This window comes from Thermobia domestica, chromosome 11 (assembly GCF_964235325.1).
Source record: "Thermobia domestica chromosome 11, izTheDome1.hap1.1, whole genome shotgun sequence".
Taxonomy (NCBI): Eukaryota; Metazoa; Arthropoda; class Insecta; order Zygentoma; family Lepismatidae; genus Thermobia; species Thermobia domestica.
In genome coordinates, this window is record NC_137464.1 from 68,191,845 (window position 1) to 68,211,851 (window position 20,007).

A 20,007-nucleotide genomic window follows, 5' to 3' on the forward strand; every position below is an offset into this window, starting at 1 on the left:
GACTCCTTTTATCAGTAGGGAGCTTTAGTAATCCCGGAAAATTCTCAAGGTTAAAGCTAACCATATCAAGTGTCAACCATTGGCACCTGACGGATTGTCGAAAGGTAGCGGAGGTTTTGAGATATGAATTCCCTCAAGATTTTTCTCAAAACATATTTTGCTCCAAGGAAAACACTTGTACCTCATTAACAATATATAGTTAACTACAACATTAGAATGTGCATATGTGCCAAAAAGAATAAACCTAATACGTCTAGGAATACATTTGTTATTAATGACTGATTTTCAGTTTTTCGAAAAATACACCAATCACACTTATTTTCTGTAAGTTGGCCACTTTTCAATGGAACCGTTGATGGCCAGATGGCCAACATAGACAGGTTTCACTATATATATATATATATATATTTGATTTTGGAGTAATATACAGAATAAAGAGTGAAAATAAGTGAAGAGTGAGGAAGTGGATTTATCCCCCTCCATCTCGATTTAGAGAATATATTCCTCGATAACTTTCGTAAAAGAAAATATTCGCTTTTTTGTTTAATGTGTTTCTGTATAATATGGGTCACATTTTTAAGGCTTTCCAGTCATCCTCAATACTTAAGTTTAGAATTAGCCAAGAGTGAGAGAAGAAATTTAATTGCTTTCTCCTTCTCCCATTGTGACGGTAGCTTTCGTAAAATATTCGATTTTCATAGAATATGGTGTAAATGCTTTTTGAGGCTTTTTCACATACCTAATGCTTGGAGTTGAAGTCATTCAATAATGAGAAAGTGGTTCAATAACCTTTTTCCGATTCAGAAAAAAATATTCCGCGAATGTTTTTTTTTTTAAACTCCGATTTTTATAAAATACAGTAAAATTGATAAAGAATAAGGCGACGAAAATCTGCAATTTAAAGAAAACTTAATTTTCGCTTGCTTCTAGAATCATAGTATTCGTCGAGTCATTCGAATCATAGTCTATTCGATTCAAAACTGAGCTGTCGATATTTCCTGCAAAATCTTTCATAGACCGTGTGTATTTCTTTCATTTGTCTCTGTGTGTTGACTTTGTTCCATTTTCTACTTGAGTTTTTTTCTAGTTCACTCAATATCTTGTATATATTTCTCTTAATGCACATCGCAAAAAAACTATTTTTTTCACATTTTGAATCATCAGCTTACGCATCAACTACCTCATTATTCATTAGTCAGGATTAAGTTACGTTATGCATTTTGAATATTCTCAAAGAAGTGAAATTCCTTTAATATTAAGAGCCTTTATATCGAAAATTTAGCTTCTACGTTATTACAGTACTGTACCATTAACCTATTTAAAAACAAAATTTTGATAGATAACTTAGATAAAATACATCTGACTATTTCACTTAAATTATGTTTCTATTATTAATATAATTCTTTACCTCATGAACTTATGCACAATAAAAATCTACATAAAATAAGATTCATGTGTGTTACTTTATCTTAACAAAAATGTTATATACTGGAGTACTTTTAAGAGAGTTTTCTTTGCTGGTAGTATTCCAAACATAATTTTCAAACAGAAGTGATAATGTAGTTAGTTTAATATTTTTTATGTTTCTATTTTACAACAAACGAAAACAGTAAGTTTACGAATTATTAAATCCATTTAAATTATTAAATCTAATAAAAAATATTTTTAAAAGTCAAAGTCAATTATTTCGCATTCGTTTACAAGTAATTATGCTTTCTTGTAGTCAAAGCACTAATGTTTACGATAATGGTTACCTTTTCTTTCATTTTAAACTTGTTGACAGATCAACCAAAAGTACAGTCGCTGTAAGTACCTGAACCCCTGACTATTATAATTCCATTACTTGGGGTCCAGGTCATTTGCAGTTGTGAGAACGCCTAGACAGAGGCAACCCAACTTACACGTAACTTTTTCGGCACTGACAGAAGTTGATAGTCCTGATTCAGGTGTTTATGCTGGTAAAATGTAAAGTAGGTGACTAACGAAACAGTTCTTCATTCTAAGATGAATCTCTATGGTTCGGATCGTGTTTTCCAAAGAACACCTTATATTAATCTCAATATTGCTGTGTATGTAATGTATTATTTCTTTATATAATGTATGTTTAGAGAAATAAAAATACTGATCATACATGAATCAAGAAATGCTTGAAAGTAGCTGAAAATGTCAAATAGAGTAGAACTGCTGGACATAAGTTTGTAAATGATTTTCTCCATTGAGAGACCTTCTCCAATTCTCCTCATTCCAACATCTTTCTCTTTCTGGCGAGAAGATCTTGCTTGTCACACTGACATGTATTGAAATTAAAATCGAAACATTTGAAAAAAAATGAACCTGTTGGGGATTTGAACCCAGATCTCCCGAACAGAAGTTCAATACGCTAACCACTTACCTACTTCGTTTTTATTATAGATGTACGGGACGGTACGAGACTTTACAGAAATTTACAGAATACGGTTGGCTCCGTAACAAAACAATATAACAAGTACTGAGACACAAACATATATACTAAGACTAACATAACAATTGAGAGCATTTCCGAAGCGCAGCTAGCAGTAACGAACAGAAAAGGGAGGACTCACGAAAGTACTACTTCTAGAAATCTACTAAAATACCGCTTGTCCAATGCAAACGAAAAAAGCTTGTAACGAGTGCGTTTAAGAAAGTCGTATGTTTATGAGGAGTCATTTTATATCAATAGCTTTGTAAGCTTTTTGTACTTTACAAAAGTTTGAGATAAGCTTTGTAGCTCCTTTATTCCTGAACGTATTGATTTGAAACGGAAAAACAATTTTAAGTTAATTAAATGTACTATTTGATATTTAGTGTGTATTTAAGTCTGCTGTACCATAGATTCCATTAAAACGTTTTTGAATGTTATAGTTTAAATAACGAAAATCTTAATTTCTGAAATTAAATTTTTAAGAGATGAAACTGAGTCAATTTCATTTTTTCCCCTCTGTAGAGATTTCATTATATACAAAGTCGTAGCGTCCGATAGCTAATGATAGCCTCGTCTAATGATGTGCATAACGAGCATGGAAAGTGAATGGACCAGAACAGTATTAGATGAAATAGTAACTGTTTATTTCAATATTTTAAATATTTTAAAAGAAATATTGAAAAAATACAGGAGCTACAGAGTTTAAAATAAACCTTTGTAAAGTTCAAAATTAGCTGAAACAGCTATGCAAAACGGTCCTTCATCAACAAATTAAACATCTAAACCAAAAGAAAAGAAAATGAATACTTGTTTTATAGTGCAATTGAGGAGTTTGATGTAACAGGTTCATAAGCGAGTCTCTTTTTGCATCAAACGCATTTGTGGCTTTTGCCATGCTTGTTTAGCCTCTCAATTCAATATCGGAATAAAATACTGCTACATATTACTTTGTTTTATGTAAGAAAAAAGCATTACTCAAATTTTCAACATCGTTTTTCTCAACTGCACGTTTCAGACTTATGCCCTTATTGCATCAAACTCCTCAATTTTGTGTTTTTAAAAAAGTAAGAAAGACTATATTTTGATAGCGACCATATTGGTTGATTTGAAATAGGTTGACCCTAGGCTGAGCATCATTCTAGTTGGTTTTAAAAACTCCTATCTTCTCTCTTTACCCTTAGATTGTCCAGAAAATACAAATCTTCTTTATAAAATCTGCAATGTTACTAATTGTAAGACAGAATTACAAGAATAATCGTAATTACGTTTATAATTTCGTGTCCTAATTAGATTTATTGTGCTAACTCCAAACTGGAGGACATATCTACTTTTTGTATAAGTGTAGTCCCACTTATCCTACTTATTCCTGCTTTTGTTTACGTTGAAACATGGATTTTAATGAATATTTTTACAGTGACTGCTTTTAGCAAGTAAAATTACATCTGAAAAGTAAATTTAACATTTTCAAGGAGAGCCATTTTAAAAACATCATTTTTGAAAAATGGTGGCCTTTGGAACAACCACTAGTGGCACAACACGTCTTTGTCTAGAATCACAGTCAATCACGTATCCCTCGTGGAGTGAGTGTAGGTAAAACGGGAATAGGTATTCCCGTTTGGCCTACATCTAAGATGAAATTCAGATAATGATACATGTTGCTGAAAGGTCCGTAGGTGAAACGGGAACAGGCCAAACGAGAATGAACCGCTTGGGACAGCGGGCGAGAATGAGTAAATCGATGATCGATCGATCCAAGGCGCAGTAAAACTAGGTACGCGATTGGTAATAGATAATCTCGCTTCTCTCAATCCGAAAAGGATAGAGTCTGCGGGCCATTATGCCATGTCGAGCTCGCTTCGTTGCTGGTCCTAAAGTTACGCCTCTTCTTTTCTTTTTTCTTTCACTACTACCCAAGAAGCTTCTTTCCAGAAGCTTTTTGTCCGATAGAAAAGGGACAGGATATCAAAAGTGACTGGACTGAATAGCAAATCAACTTTCTTAGTTCCGGGGGGAAGGTTGTTCAATTTTGGGAGGGCAAAGACCCCTAACATTATGCCTGGAAGGAACACTACTACCACCTAACGCGTATTTGTTCTTTGCCAGTTTGTATTTTGTGAATCAGTCTTTTCTTCCAAGCTTCTGTATCTCACCTACCCTATCAATTGAATCAAGCGCTGGTAAGCGGAGGAATTCGTAACTATTACAGAAGCTAACTATATGGAAGCCTACCGGTTGCTGTGGTAGGTGCAACTGCGAGCGAAATACGAGAAGATAGCAGCGATGCAGGTATAAATCCATTTCCCTATGTTAAGAGATAGGAGTTCGTTCCCGTATGCTCAATATTACTGCTTCCAGTGGCAACGTTCGATGCAACTGGAAATTGCCCCCAGAAAGCAGAAAGGTGTTAAGCGCCACCTTTCTTGATTTCAAACTAAATGCATATCCTGACTAGGAATGAACACAAAGTTTCGGTTCCGAAAACCCGGTTCCGGAACTGGATCTTCGGAACTTGTTGCACACCTTGATCCGAAAACCTGGTTCCGGAACCGGATGTTAGGAACTGATTCTAGATCTTGATCCGAAAACCCGATTCCGGAACTGGGTCTTAGGAACCGGTTCCAGATCTGGATCCGAAAAGCCGGTTCCGGAACCGGATCTTAAGAACCTGTTCCAGACCAAGATTTGAAAACTCCCCCAAAGACCCGTAAAGGAGGCACAAAGTTATCCTCAAAACACTGGAAAGAGAACCACGCGCTTGTACCCTCCCCGCCCAGACCCGCTTGTGACCCCCAGATAAAAATTTTAGTCCACCAGTGGGTGTTTAACCAAATGAGTTTGCCAGTTTGCCTGTTTAGCCAATGAGTTTGCCAGTTACCAAAATATCAATCTCATATCTTGAAAACTAAGGGCGGGAAAAATTATTAACCCATAGAATATTCCACTCTACATTATAAAATATAAATGATGTTATATAAAAATTTCCTGACACATCACTTATCCGAGGATCATGAATCGTACCTCGTTTTCAAGATATGAGATTGATATTTTGCACAGATATTACATATACTATGTAGTATGTTTTACTTGATTTTAAGATACGAACGCTAACACAGGGATGGCCCAGAAGGACCCAAACTTGGAAAATAGTGATTTTTCTTACAAAATTCCCCTTTGGAGGCAATTTTCTCTCCTCAGGCAGATACTACCGATATGGGAGTGGCACAGTTGGAAAGGGTCATTTATTCCAAAGAGAATGAGGTACGATTCATGATCCTCGGTAAAAAGCTATCTGTCAGGAAATGTTTATATAACATCATGTTATATTTTATGATGTAGGGTAGAGTGGAATATTCTTTCCATATGGGTTAATAATTTTTCCCGCCGTCAGTTTTCAAGATACGAGATTGATATTTTGCACAGATATTACTTACACTATGTAGTATATTTTAGGTAATTTTGAGATACGAGCGTTAACACAGGGATAATCCAGAGGGACCCAAACTTGGAAAATAGTGATTTTTTTTTTTACAAAATTCCCCTTTTTTATGGAATTTTCTATCCTCAGGTACACAATACTGATATGGGAGTGGTACCATTGGAAAGGGTCATTCATTCCAAAGAGAACGAGGTAAGTTTCATGATCCTCGGATAAAAAACGATCTGTCAGGACATTTTTATATAACATCATGTTATATTTTATGATGTAGGGTAGAGTAGAATATTCTTTCCATATGAGTTAGTAATATTTCCCGCCCTCAGTTTTCAAAATACGAGATTGATATTTTGCACAGATATTACATACACTATGTAGTATGATTTAGGTGATTTTGAGATACGAGCGTTAACACAGAGCGCTCAGAGGAGCCCAAACTTTAAAAAAGGGATTTTTCAAAAATTCCCTTTTTATGGAATTTTCTCTCCTCAGGTATATGGTACCGATATAGGAATGGTACCGTTCAAAAGGCGAATTTATTCTAAAGAAGACGAGGTACGATTGATGTTCCTATAATGAATAGTCTTTACACTGAAGCTGATTAAATAAAAATTGACAAAATATATTATTATGAGCCTACGATAAATAGTTTCGACCCAATAGCTACTTGATTAAAAGTCTAAAATTTCCCTTAAAAAGTGGAAGTCTCAAAAGGGTTAAACATACTCATCAGCTTGACGTACCATACGTCACAAGCTGCCTACCTAGCCTAGCTGGGAAGTGTTAACGTGCATTCGAGGACGTTGTGTTGCATACGCACAATCGAGACCAGCACGCATACGCTCTCACTGGGATTGACAGCGCTTTTCAGTGCTGGAGGGTGAAACCTTTCATCATCATCATTACTCACATGTAGGCGCAACACATCTTTTCATTCGGGCATTCGCCCAAGGACGGATTTTTCGATGGCGGACTCACGATTAGGCACAGGAAAAACGACAAAAGGCAAACATCAGAAATTACCACAAGTTCTTGTTGGACCATCCGAGAATCCTAGGAAAACTCAGCTTCGGAAGGATCCCAGGCAATGCCATTCCACCACAAGTAAATCACAGGAACGCCGAGGTTCCCAGGCTTCTATTGCCTCTGCTTCTTCCATTGTATCGTCTGATTCAGTCCGCAGCAGATCACCACCAGCACCGAACAATAGCTATTCCGAACGCCTTCAGCAATCTCCACTACCAAAGAAACAACATCTTGCATCTACATCGGATCCAGATCAGATTCCAATGGACACAGCTCCATCTGCAAGCGATAATAACGCGCCTCCTTTATTTCTATTTATTCAATGTTACTCACAAATTTCGATACGAAGTTCAGCAACGCGAAGTTCGTCGCCATTCAGTTACGTAAATATCTTCCTAGAGCTGCGATTACACAAATCCTGCATACTAGAAGTTGCATCATTCTAAAAAAACATCCGATCCAACTCTCCTTACTAACATTAAAAACAAGATGCCTATTGATGCCTTTGGTCGGGACGCAAAGATTCAAGCACTCTCATCATCAACTCGCAAGCAGCCTCCACCTCCGAAACGCTCACCATTATTATCTGTAGTCATCCGTGGGGTTGACCCATCTTATACAGATGACGAAATACAAGACGAGCTCAAGCTGGAGGGTCATACCACTACTAAAGTCTTGCGAATTCGTAATGACCAAGGACCTACCTACATGGTTTGTGTCTTAACCACGCATCAAGACATTATAGATGAGTTATTAGCAGCAGGTGCTTACATTTACGATCATAAATACCGTGTTGAACCATCGAGGACACCTGTTCCTATGCAAGTTAGGTGTGAATGCTGTCAAGTATATAATGCTCATCATACATCCGATTGCAAAAGCTCAAGTAAATGCGGATATTGTGCAGACCCCCATACCACCCGAACTTGTAGCAACCTTCAGTTACCACCTAAATGTGCTACTTGTAATGATCAGCATCCGGCATATAGCTACAAGTGTAAAGCAAAACCGGAACCTATTCAAGATCACCCAGAACTTGTAGTTCCACTACGACCACCAGCACAAGCCCATCCCAGTCCACATCCGATTGACGCACCTGTTTCTTTGATCAACTCCTGGCCTTCCTGACTTTAGCTCTACAGAATATCCATCCCTTCATAAGGCCTCACATACTCCAGCAAATCATTCTTGTGGCAAAAACCACTTTCCATGTCAATTTCACAGCCACTTATTCAGGAAACACTGCTCATTTTCATAAATATAAAACAACTACTGTCGACTAATTTACTTTATAACATGGCTGTCACTTTTCTGTTTCTCAATATCCGGTCTTTGCCCAAAAACAAAATCTTATTTGAACAGCTCCTTCTTGAGGAACATGTCACAGTGTTCTTACTAAATGAAACTTTTCTGACAAGATCTCGAACATGTCGTTTACCACGATACACTATGTTGCTATGTTCACAGCCACTTATTCAGGAAACACTGTTCATTTTCATAAATCTAAAACAACTACTGTCGACTAATTTACTTTATAACATGGCTGTCACTTTTCTGTTTCTCAATATCCGGTCTTTGCCCAAAAACAAAATCTTATTTGAACAGCTCCTTCTTGAGGAACATGTCACAGTGTTCTTACTAAATGAAACTTTTCTGACAAGATCTCGAACATGTCGTTTACCACGATACACTATGTTGCACACTGAAAATCCTATACCTGCACTCCGAGCCAATGGGGGAGTGGCCATTGTTATTTCGCCGCATATACCGTTTCGTCAACATCATTATACAACGACACCTCTTCCGGTATATCTCCTCGTCACTGTCTATTTCAGAAACGTCAACATCACACTGGCAACAGTATATATCAGACCCAACCATCCTCTACCAGAGCATTTCGTACAATACATATCTAATACTTATAAGACGTACATTATCATGGCTGATTTCAATATGCATAGCCGCACCGATGGCGAGAGGACAAATTTTGTACACTTCATTACGACCAATACCACTGGAATCATACTTGATCCTCCACAAGCAACCTGTCCCATTTCCAACTCAAAGCCTGACATAGTCATAACCTTCGCAAACCTCGTTTCACATTGCACGCTAGATATTCTTGATCTGTTGGGAAGTGATCATGTCCCAATTAAACTCACCTATCAGCCAAATACCACCACCAGGCATAGCTCATCTCCACCACTCCGCTTAAGCGTCCGTTACGATAAGGCCAACTGGGATAACTTTCGCACACATATATATCTCACCTCACAGATCATCTTACTGAACCACAGACGGGTGAAGATTTAACTGCAATCGTTGATACTATTACCTCAGCTATTCAAGAGGCCAGTCATTTATATATTCCAACCACCAAATCTCGTCCATATCAGCCTAAACTTCCGCCGCAATATCTCACGCTGATCCAACGCTCACGCCAGTTTTATCAAGATTATCTTCGCACTCGCAACCCTGTAGCACTCCGTCATCATCACGAACTACAACGCAAAGTTCGCAATTATATTAAAGCTTATAAACTTCGAAAATGGGTAAACACATGCCATAATCTATCCGAGACTTCTCATCTAACCAAATTTTGGAACCGTTTCAATGCATTATGTGGCAAATTTACTAGCACACCCTATCCGATTCTCCAAGGCGACACATCTGTTTCCACCAATAGTGATAAGGCAAACGCTTTCGCAGATCACTTGCAAGAGATTTTCACGCCATCATCCGGCAATACTCCAGTCACTGCAGATAGGCTTAACACGTCCACACCGCACCTTCAACCAAACGCCACCCATCTCTTACCGCCGGACAAAGCCATATCTAACCCTATTAGCGTTCACGAGATCTCTCAGGTTCTCCACAATAAACGAAATACTGCACCTGGTCTAGATAATATAACATACCGCCATATCAAAGAGTGTCCAGCTTTGTTATTACTCCTTCTCGCTAATATTTATACCTTTATCTTGCGCACAGGCTTCTTTCCTTTAACATGGAAAATATCTATGACACTCATGTTTCTAAAACCGAATAAATCACCCCAGAACGTTTCATCATATCGTCCTATTCAGCTAACTTCGACTTTCAGTAAGATCCTGGAGCGCAACCTGGTCAAGCGCCTACATATCTACCTAAACGATCGCAGCTTAATTCCTATGACACAAGCCGGCTTCAGACTCTCTTTTTCTATTAACGATCAACTTTTAGGATTCACATCACTTATTATCAACATTACAATTCTGCAAAACCATCCTGTCTAGTCCTATTTGACTTAGAGAAGGCGTTTGATAAAGTCTGGCACCACGGGCTAATATACAAACTTCTTCAGTTTCGACTCCCCATGTGCTACATCCGCCTAATATACAATTTCATTACCAACCGTCTCGCCTACATATCCATTCATGACTGTTTATCGCATCCGATCTTTCTACTTACCGGAGTGCCACAAGGGTCGGCATTATCTCCTTTACTCTACATCTTGTACGTCGCTGACATGCCCAGACTACTTGATAACGTTCATCTTTTTCAATACGCCGATGACACGGTTTTCCTTGGACTCGGAAACTCTATCCAACAGATTAATACCGTTCTTCATCTTGCTATCGATCGTTTCAGTAACTGGTGTAATCACTGGAGACTTACTATTAACGCAACAAAAACGCAGGCCATGGCCTTCTTACCTCCACGACGCTCTTCCAGAGTGCGCAGAAAAACACGTCGCTTATCTCTCCATGTTGATCTAGTGCCGCTTCAGGCCAAAACTACAGTAACGTATCTGGGAATTACCTTTGATCGCCATCTTATCTGGTCGCAACATCTGAAAACAGTCATTACTAAAGCCTATAATCGCATCAATCTTTTGAAACGTCTTACTGGTAATTACTACCTGGGGTCTGAAGCCACTCACAATCCTCAAAGTTTTCCTCCGACCTATTTTGACATATGGTTTCACTGCCTGGATAGCCGCCCGACCTCAGTACTATCATAAACTTTTCATCTTAGAACGCCACGCTTTCCGTACAGCTTATCGCATTAAGCTCCCTAGCCCTACGGAGGAACTTTACCGCCATATTACTTTTCCAATTCTGAAATTTCACCTTGAAAAACTGCGGCTAACATACATCTCTAAACGCTTTCAAACTCGCCACCCATTACTTCAAGATACAATGCATTATTTAGCAGTTCATCCCACAACTTACACCTACTATTATCCACCACTCTCTCTCCTGTTTACATTATATCACTACACGCTTCAACCACTAGACCCGACTTTGCGATTCATATCAGAATATGTTGTTCATGATCATCTTCCTCTCATCCATCCATCATTTCCCGCACAGTGATTACCTTTGTTTATTAACTTGGGCTCCCCATGTTCTCACCAGTGCCTAGAGCAGCCCCTAGGCTGAAGAATAAGCTCATCTGTTTCACTAACATAACCTCAAGTGTTGTATTGTGTACTGCACTTCGCCTCATCTTTCATGCTTATTGAAATATCTCTGAAATGTTTTGTATTATTATTTCTATTCTTATATTTCACGCACATTTTTCAATGCACGTTTTCACGTATTTCTAATCATTGTGTTATTTTGTATATTTAACTTTGTTTTTTCACCTCACCAAATGTTAAGGATCAAAGTTCCTTAAGTCACCATGTTTCATTCATTTTGATAATTTGAAGTTAATAAATATTTAATGAAACACTTAGCCCAACAACAGTAACCTTAGCCTATTTTATCACTGCACCTCATTCCTAACAGAGGGCATAACCCTCTTAAAGGTGGCTAGCCCTTGTGGCTAGCAGGAAAAAAAAGGTTAATGTTGTGCAGAAAGGAGACGAGTGGCAGGAGACAATATGAAAGGTCTGCAGTGAAATTTGAATTTTAGAAGAAAGAAAGAATCGGAATGAATTAGTATTTCGTTCGTTTTTATGTGCTCTCCTGAGAAATTTGCATTTTGGCGCTTGGCATCTTTCTGTTTTCTGGGGGAGGGGCGAAATGTAAATATCTTCCTTTCAGTTTTTAATTGTATTTTTTAGAGATGCATCCATACTGTCGCGCTCAAAAGCAAATGTTTATTTTTACTGGAACACTACTTTAATACTTAAAAATATGTTTAGTATTAAAAAATCCAGTTGCACAACCATGCAACATATAGTACCAGTCGCCGCTGACTCTTACCATTTTGTGTTGGTTTCAACTCTTCGTTGGTATATACAAATTACTTTTTTTTTTTTTTTTAAATAAGGTAAAACCGTCTCAGGAGCTCTGGTCATTGTGGACACTGCAGTGAAGCCATGTCAGGCGGAAGCAGGATTCATTTTTTTCAGTGTCGACTAGGTTACTTTATTTTTCTTTCTTTTTCCTTTTTGCTCTTCTTCTTTTTGAATAATCGGGAGCTTCAGCCAGTCGAGCTCCCCTGGGTACGCTCCTGCACAGGAGATTTATATTTTCTCTTGAAGGGGCACGTGATTCCTTCTAGATCCACCACTGGGCTACGGAAGGTTTATATCTCTTCATCCTTGCTCAAAAGGATGGAAAGTTCGGAGGGAAACCACAAAATATTACCCGCCGTAATACTTGGGAATATTAGCTAGTTTGCACTAACAATACACTGAGACCAAATTATTCGTCTAATATATGGGCTGTCGTTTCGTCTCGTTGAAATAACAGAAAAAGAGCTATATCTTCCCTTCAGGAGGGAACATGGCCCTTGCGACCCTTTTAGATCCGCAACTGATTTTAAAGATATCAAGGTTCAGATCTCAGTTTAATCAATCCGAAATATTAACGTTTCTGCAAGTATTAATATTTCCGCTTTTATTCTGCCTTCATGTCCCCTTGGTGTCTGTTAAAGAAAAAGTAAGGTAATATCATCATTCACCTACCCAGGCCAGTAGCCAGCCCAAAAATTTAAGGGGGGCCCGGCCGAAGTTAGGGGGGGCCCGACCCAACCATATTATAGTTCATCACCATATTATAGTTCATTTGGAAGCCTACTGTGAAAATTTTAGGGGGAAGCGAAAATTTAGAGGGGGTCCGGCCCCCTAGACCCCCCTGGATACGGACCTGGACCTACCCCCCTCGTGCGTTGTGATTCTGGTTTGTTTGATTGTGTGAATGAAATGTAACGTCGCTTATCAACACGATATTATGTGAGACAAAAGCTACTATTCAAAGCAGAATCTAATCACTATTCAGGCTTTTATCCCCCAGCTGGAATCGAACCCAAGAGCAACAAGACGCAAATCTTTAAGAAAAGTTCAAGTATTTTATAATAACATTAACAACGTAATTGAGAATTTGCAAGGCGACAAAGCCACTTTCTCAATCTCAAACATATTTTTATTTTTGGTGTTTTTTATATTTTTTTTATATCAAACAGTGGAACATGTATTAAATAATTTAGGTTGGAGAAATGTGAAAATGTCTCCTGCTCTAAGTGAATGTTAATGTATTGGCAACTCTGGAATAAATTATTACGTATAAAAATTATTTGTTGTATTTTATATTCTGTGACATTTAAAGATGCATCCATGCTGGTGTGTTTAACCTTAAGAATCTTATCTTACTATTTTGTGTATAAGTAGTAATTAAAAATGGCAGAAGAGGAGAGTCCAGAGATGGATTTTGAAATAGAAGGTAAGTGTGTACTTCTTAATGAAAATCTCAACAATAAATATTTATAAAATGTATTATTGTTTGCTTAAACAATGGAACATTGACGCCATTTGCATTTAAAAAGCGACCAACATGTCAAATTGCCTAAATTTAGGGTTGTCATAATTTTTTGATCCAAAATATGGACAAGCCTTAAAATGACAACCCATCAAAGATACGATGCTCAAACGCAAAATATATGTATCGAAATGTCTTACCTAAAAATCACATTTGTAGGTTATCACACAATTGTTTATTATAATACTTAAAACACTATTGGAAACTGACATGCTTTATATTTTTTTTCATTAACAAATATAATAAATGCCATTATTAAATTATTTTACATTAATTTAGTAACTTCGGTATTTGTTTTTATCACAAAAAAATTTCCGCCAGCTCCAAAAACTGTCAAATACGGACATTTTCCTATCTCATGCTTTCTACATACGGACACGGACCCAAAAATACAAACAGTCCGTACAAAATACGGACATATGGCATGGCAAACCTACCTAAATTAATGTATATTGAATGTATGTACAATTATCCTAGGATAAATAGAAATTTTTACCTGAGATCCTGTTTTATACGGGAATCTGGGGTATTGTGGGGATATTCTTAGCACGTTAGTAGTTTTTTTTTTTAAACTTACTTTTCTAGATAGAAGCGTAAAGATCTGCCTTCCACAGCTCTTCTTGGTGGGTTGTCAGGGCAATTTTCTTGTAGAGTTCTACTAACTTCTCCCATAGATTATCCATTAGATGCAGGTCAGATGCTCTAGGAACACAGTCGACTATTTCAGCATTGTGTTCCTGTTGAAATTAGGCTAGAACCAAATGAGAATCATGAATTAATCTACGGTCTTGCTCAACTTCTACTATGCCGATTTGAAATGCATTTCTTACAACTACGTAGAAGCAATTCATATTGTAAATTAGTCAGTTACTTCTGGCTATTCAATCAGTCCTCTATATGGTATAACTCACCTACTGGGTCCTTACATAACCACTCCCAGCAGTGAGCAGTGACATGCCCCATTCATGTAATACAAATCATACCGTTCGATGCATGTACTACAAATCATACCGTTTCCCTACAGATCTATAAATTAGTCGTGGCCCATCATTTACTGAGAAAAATATCGTCTGTGAGTATTACGCGATCCCAGTTACAACGAATATTTGCCTCACAAGGGAACCTTCCGAAAATGATAGTTGCAGTGAAAGATGTGACCTATGCCAATTGAAAGAGCTGTAACAGAGATGTTCATTCCCAAAAAATTAGCTGCCCATAGCAATAGGTTTAAGAAATAGTGGCCTAACTATATTAGACTTGTCTGGACGTTCATGGCCAGTGTTGTCAACTTTGGAACTCGTTTTTTTTCGACTCTAGGTACGTCGGTTTCCTGCATAGTCGGTGCTTCTTGTTCTGTTCATTCTAATATGCACAGCTCGTGATCAAATGTGGCGCATTATGGCCAACTCCGTCTTTTCCGTATTTTTCGTACTTCTGTTTTTTCTATTTTCTATTGTTAGATTGTACCACTGATTATACACGCCATATCTTATGTTCTACATGACAGATTGACACTGAATATTGCACTCACTTCATATAGTGCTCTTTGCAAAACATGTACTTTTCATTGCAGTTGGCAACATTGTTAACCCCACTGGTGGCCTTCATTTGTTCCCTATTGTGGCAAGTCTCTTTCTATACATCACTTGTCAGCATTGTATTTTGCCGTGACCCCCTTTTTTGCGGAATTTGCACTTTTCCTCCCTTGTCCAACCTTGCTGTTTCCCGAACTTCCACCCCTTATACAGGGTGCGGCACGTAAAACCGGCCCGTCGTAATATTCTGGTATATTGTGTTTTTGGCAATAATTACCTTCCTACCAAGAGATGGCGTGTCGAGGTCGGGTCGACTTACGTGACCTGCAGCAGTCACGTGCAGCCGCAGCCAGTGAAACTTGTCGAAACCAGTTGAGAAAAAGGCCTCGTTGTGTTAAGCCGGGTGAGTGTCAGTGTGTGATAATGCCGTATTCGATACCCGAGCGTGTTGCCATTGTTGAAGGTTTCATTCTCACTGGATCTTTTGTGAAAACAAAGAATTTGTTTCGGGAGAAATTTCCAGGACGTTCTGTGCCAGCAAAAAGCACCATTCAGGAATTGATTGAAAAATGGCGGCGTACAGGATCGGTTCAAAATGCTCCCAGGAACAGACGACCATCTGTCTGCACATCTGAATTAAAGATGCAGGTGGAGGAGATAATAACAAGAAGTCCTCGAAAGTCAACCAGGAGATTGAGTCAACAGGTTCATGCGAGTGAGAGAAGTTGCAGACGTGTTTTAAGGGGACTGAAGTTAAAACCGTACCGGATAAGTGTTGTGCAAGAACTGAAGGAGCCTGACCTGCAGAAGAGGGTGCATTTCTGTTCATGGCTGTTGAGCAATGTTGCCAGTGGTTTCTTGGATCCACTAATGCTCATCATGAGTGACGAGGCGTGGTTCCACCTGTCTGGGTACGTAAATTCCCAAAACAACCGGTATTGGTCGACAGAAAATCCACACGCAATCCACCAGGTACCCTTGCATGATGAGAAGATTGGTGTTTGGTGTGCCATTTCTGCCACACGCGTTATTGGGCCCATATTCTTTGAGACGACAGTGAACAGTGACGTGTATATGGGAATCCTGGAGAAGTTTTATACACACTTGACCGAAGAGGAGCGTCAGTTATGTTACTTTCAGCAGGACGGTGCAACATGCCACACATCAGCTGCATCATTGTCCCTTGTGCATGAGATGTTTACACCAGAGAGGACAATCAGCAAAGGCTTGTGGCCTCCTCGGTCACCAGACTTGTCCATGTGTGACTTTTACTTATGGGGACTGTTAAAGAGAAGAGTATACGAAACAAATCCACACACAATTGAAGAACTCAAGACCAGGATCCAGGATGTCACTAATAGCATTACAACACAAGAACTGACAAGGGTATATATGAATCTCCTCAATCGTGCTCACATGTGTGTTGAAGTGGGCGGAGGACACTTTCAGCACCTGCTGTGAAGGCTGCTGTGAAGGTGAGTAGTCATATTCAATACATTACATTTCATTTTATGTGTTCACTTTACGGGCCGGTTTTACGTGCCGCACCCTGTATTTCTTGAACCTATTGCTATGGGCAGCTAATTTTTTTGGAATGGACATCTCTGTTACAGCTCTTTCAATTGGCATAGGTCACATCTTTCACTGCAACTATCATTTTCGAAAGGTTCCCTTGTCAGTAAATGTTAGTCGGTTGATTTTTATACATATTTGAAATTTGTTTAAAAGCATCGCTGTCCGCGCGAACGTCGTTTTGGTCGTCGGTCACGTTTTTTGAGCGCCGAAAATGGAGCGATGCTTTCTCAACCGCTGCTCGCAGCGCACTGGGCCAAGTTCCGCTTGAAAGAGGAAGGTCCCGCGCACAATTTTCCCCACCCCTCACATTTTTCGAATGCCAGGGAGCCGCGCGGCGGGAAAAGTTCCGGTACTTTTCAATCACACCCTTTATATGAACACGTGTCCTAGCATCTACCAAAATTGCACTTGTACGTGGAGAGAGGGGTAGTAGTCTCTATTGTTTGCCACAATCAAATTGACGTTTTCTATTGTGTATGGTCGCATCACAGAAAAATCGTTGAACCGCTTGAAATTATCTTTGGGATTAATTGAGTTGATTTTAGTTTAGCGTCCCTTTCAGCAGCGAGGCTATATGAGACGTGGACCTACTGATTAACGTGGAATCCGAACCACATGAGCTCCCGCCGGGAATCGAACCCGGGTCTCCCACGCCAAAGGCGCGTACGCTAACCGCTTAGCCACGGAGGAGCTCATCTTTGGGATTAAGTTAGTACCAAGGGCGACCATGTTGTGGTTTCCATGGGGGGGGGGGGGCAGGGAGCCGCGCGGCGGGAAAAGTTCCGGTACTTTTCAATCACACCCTGTACCTGTAATGAGAAATTTATATGTCTTTTCACAGGGTGTCTATCGGTCACGAAAGTCACAAAAGTCATGAAAAAGTCACGAAATCAGAAATCGGTCATGAAAGTCATGAAAAAGTCACGAAATTTAGCCTTTGGGTCAGCAATTTTTTTATCTGTACAAATATAAGTACAAATTCTGCTCTATAAAACGTCAAAATTCACCACCAAAAATGTTTATGATGGGCTTTAGACGCTACCAAATCGCAACAAAAGTATGCTTCTATGGCATGTATGAAAATTCGGCCTAATTCGCATTAAAATTCGCACTTGAGAATGTTATGAAATTTTATGGTTTGGTAAAGAAAAGGTCACGAAAAAATCACGAAATTTCATTTTGAAATTTTAGTAGACATCCTGTTCCATCTTAGATTGATTTACTCGTGATATTCTCTTTTTCATGTAAAATTGAAACCATCCCTAATCCTCTGAAGACACGACCTTCAATAAAGGTTAGATGACAAAACCTAGCTCGAGATATGTATTAACTATGTTCAAACGTTTACGTTAAACTGTTAAATCATTTTGCCATAATTCCATCACAAACAGCACGCACCGTTTCAATGTAGCGACAACACATGAAATGTCCCTCTTTCTGCCTTTAAACGGATTATTTTTCTAAAACGCTGAAATACATGTATTTTTATTTTTAATGGGAAGTGTATACACCGAGCTTCATCTTCCTAATTTGATTGAATTGTGAGATATTGCATTTTCGCGTGTTTTGTATCCACGCTACCCCTCTTAAGATGAGCCGTATAATCGGTAGTGTGATGAAAGCCTGCCCAAGGTAGGTACTATGTGTGTTTCAAAATTAATTTTAAACTGTTCATCCATTTTACTTATGATACGATCACAAACAACAGACAAGGTCGCTTTGAATGTACCTTAAAATATAGCAAATGCCTCTCTCCCCGTAAATACTGGGCATGTTTCTGTTTGTAATGTTTATGTGCCAAGTTTCGCCCCCTTAACTGTACAGGCTCATTTGCAGTCTAAGGGAACATTTTTACAAAAATGCAAGGTTCTACGTAAAATAGGAAATCTGGTAAACGCCAAAAACTAAGTGTACCATTTCCCCTTAGAATACATACTTCTCAAAGCCTCGCCTTATTTGAAGCCTAGGGGGCAAGGAAAATATTTGCAGAAAATTTCAGCGTTCTACGTCTAATAGTTACGGACAACTGGTGAAAGGCAAAAACTTATTCAAGTGCCTCCATCCTGTCTTAATATAGGTGTTTCGTAAAATCTCAACTTAGCTTCAATCTAGTGTACAAGAGGTTCTAGGCAAAATTTGAAGGTTTTAGGCCTAGTACTTTGTATTGAAAAGTGAATCAGTGAGTAAAGTCAGTCTATTTACTCGTATTTATATTAAAATTTAATATTCTTGTTTTCTGTAGTAATTATATACAGGGTGTTTCAAAACAACACCGTTTGGCAGGTGATTCCTGACACCAAGATAAGACAAAAAGTATAGGCCAACCTGGGTGCACAAATGCTTCCATTCGGAGTTATAGATTACCGAAAACATAAAAAAATAAAGGTCAATAGCTCCTATAGAATGACACCGACATTAGTCGGGTTAAGACTTCACTTACGAACTAGTATGTGCGCTATCCAAAAAATACATGTTTCAGAATTCTGCGATACTCACGCGACGATTTTTATAGAGAGAGTATGGCTACGGGCATATAATTTGAAGTACTCATCAACTACCTCTATACAAACTGTTGCGGAGGTGTCGCAGGATTCTGAAACTTTACTCACTGATTCACTACAGAAAATAAAAATATTAAATTTCAATAGAATTTCTCGGTTAGTAAGTAGTTTTAAAGTTTTAAGGCTTTCATTTATTTTCCATTAAATGAATGATTTCTCAGTGAAATTTCTATAATATAATTACTATTTAACGGAGACAATCTAAACATAAAATATATCAGTACACCAATTGTTGCACCTTTTTGAGCTGAACAAAATGTTGTGCTTGAGTACAAAAACTCATATGTAGTTATCGATAAAATAAAGAAAACACAGTTAATTTGTAATCCTAAAATTAATGCTGTACTAAACTTAAACCTCTTATGGAAGTGAAACTCATACTGAAGTACACTCGCATTAGCCTCTTCATTACGATGTCAGCAATAGTATGTTTAATAAGGTATAGTCTAAAATTATGGTTAACTCTTATATTTCAATTTGTTTAACTTAATATTGTCCGCATATAAGATATATATCAGTCGATACGTCATATCGAACTTAACAAGATGACATGTGTGAGTCAGATTCTTCTATCTTATTTTAGAGAATGAACTCTTTTGTCGCTAAGAGTATGTCGTTTGTTTCCATTTTTAATTGGCAGTTTCTCTTATGCTGGGGAAAATTGTTACTTGTTTATGTACTT

General features: G+C 38.4%; 1 protein-coding gene across 1 annotated transcript in view; it reads left to right on the top strand.

Moving 5' to 3' along the window:
- Window positions 1-13,436: 13,436 nt before the first annotated feature.
- LOC145665163 (uncharacterized) overlaps window positions 13,437-20,007 on the top strand; it is a 187,968-nt gene continuing 181,397 nt past the window's right edge. Inside the window, exon 1 of the mRNA XM_081732446.1 lies at window positions 13,437-13,558. Within this exon, the coding sequence (XP_081588572.1) occupies window positions 13,516-13,558 (43 nt within the window). The 5' untranslated portion in view covers window positions 13,437-13,515. The remainder of the gene's footprint in view (window positions 13,559-20,007) is intronic.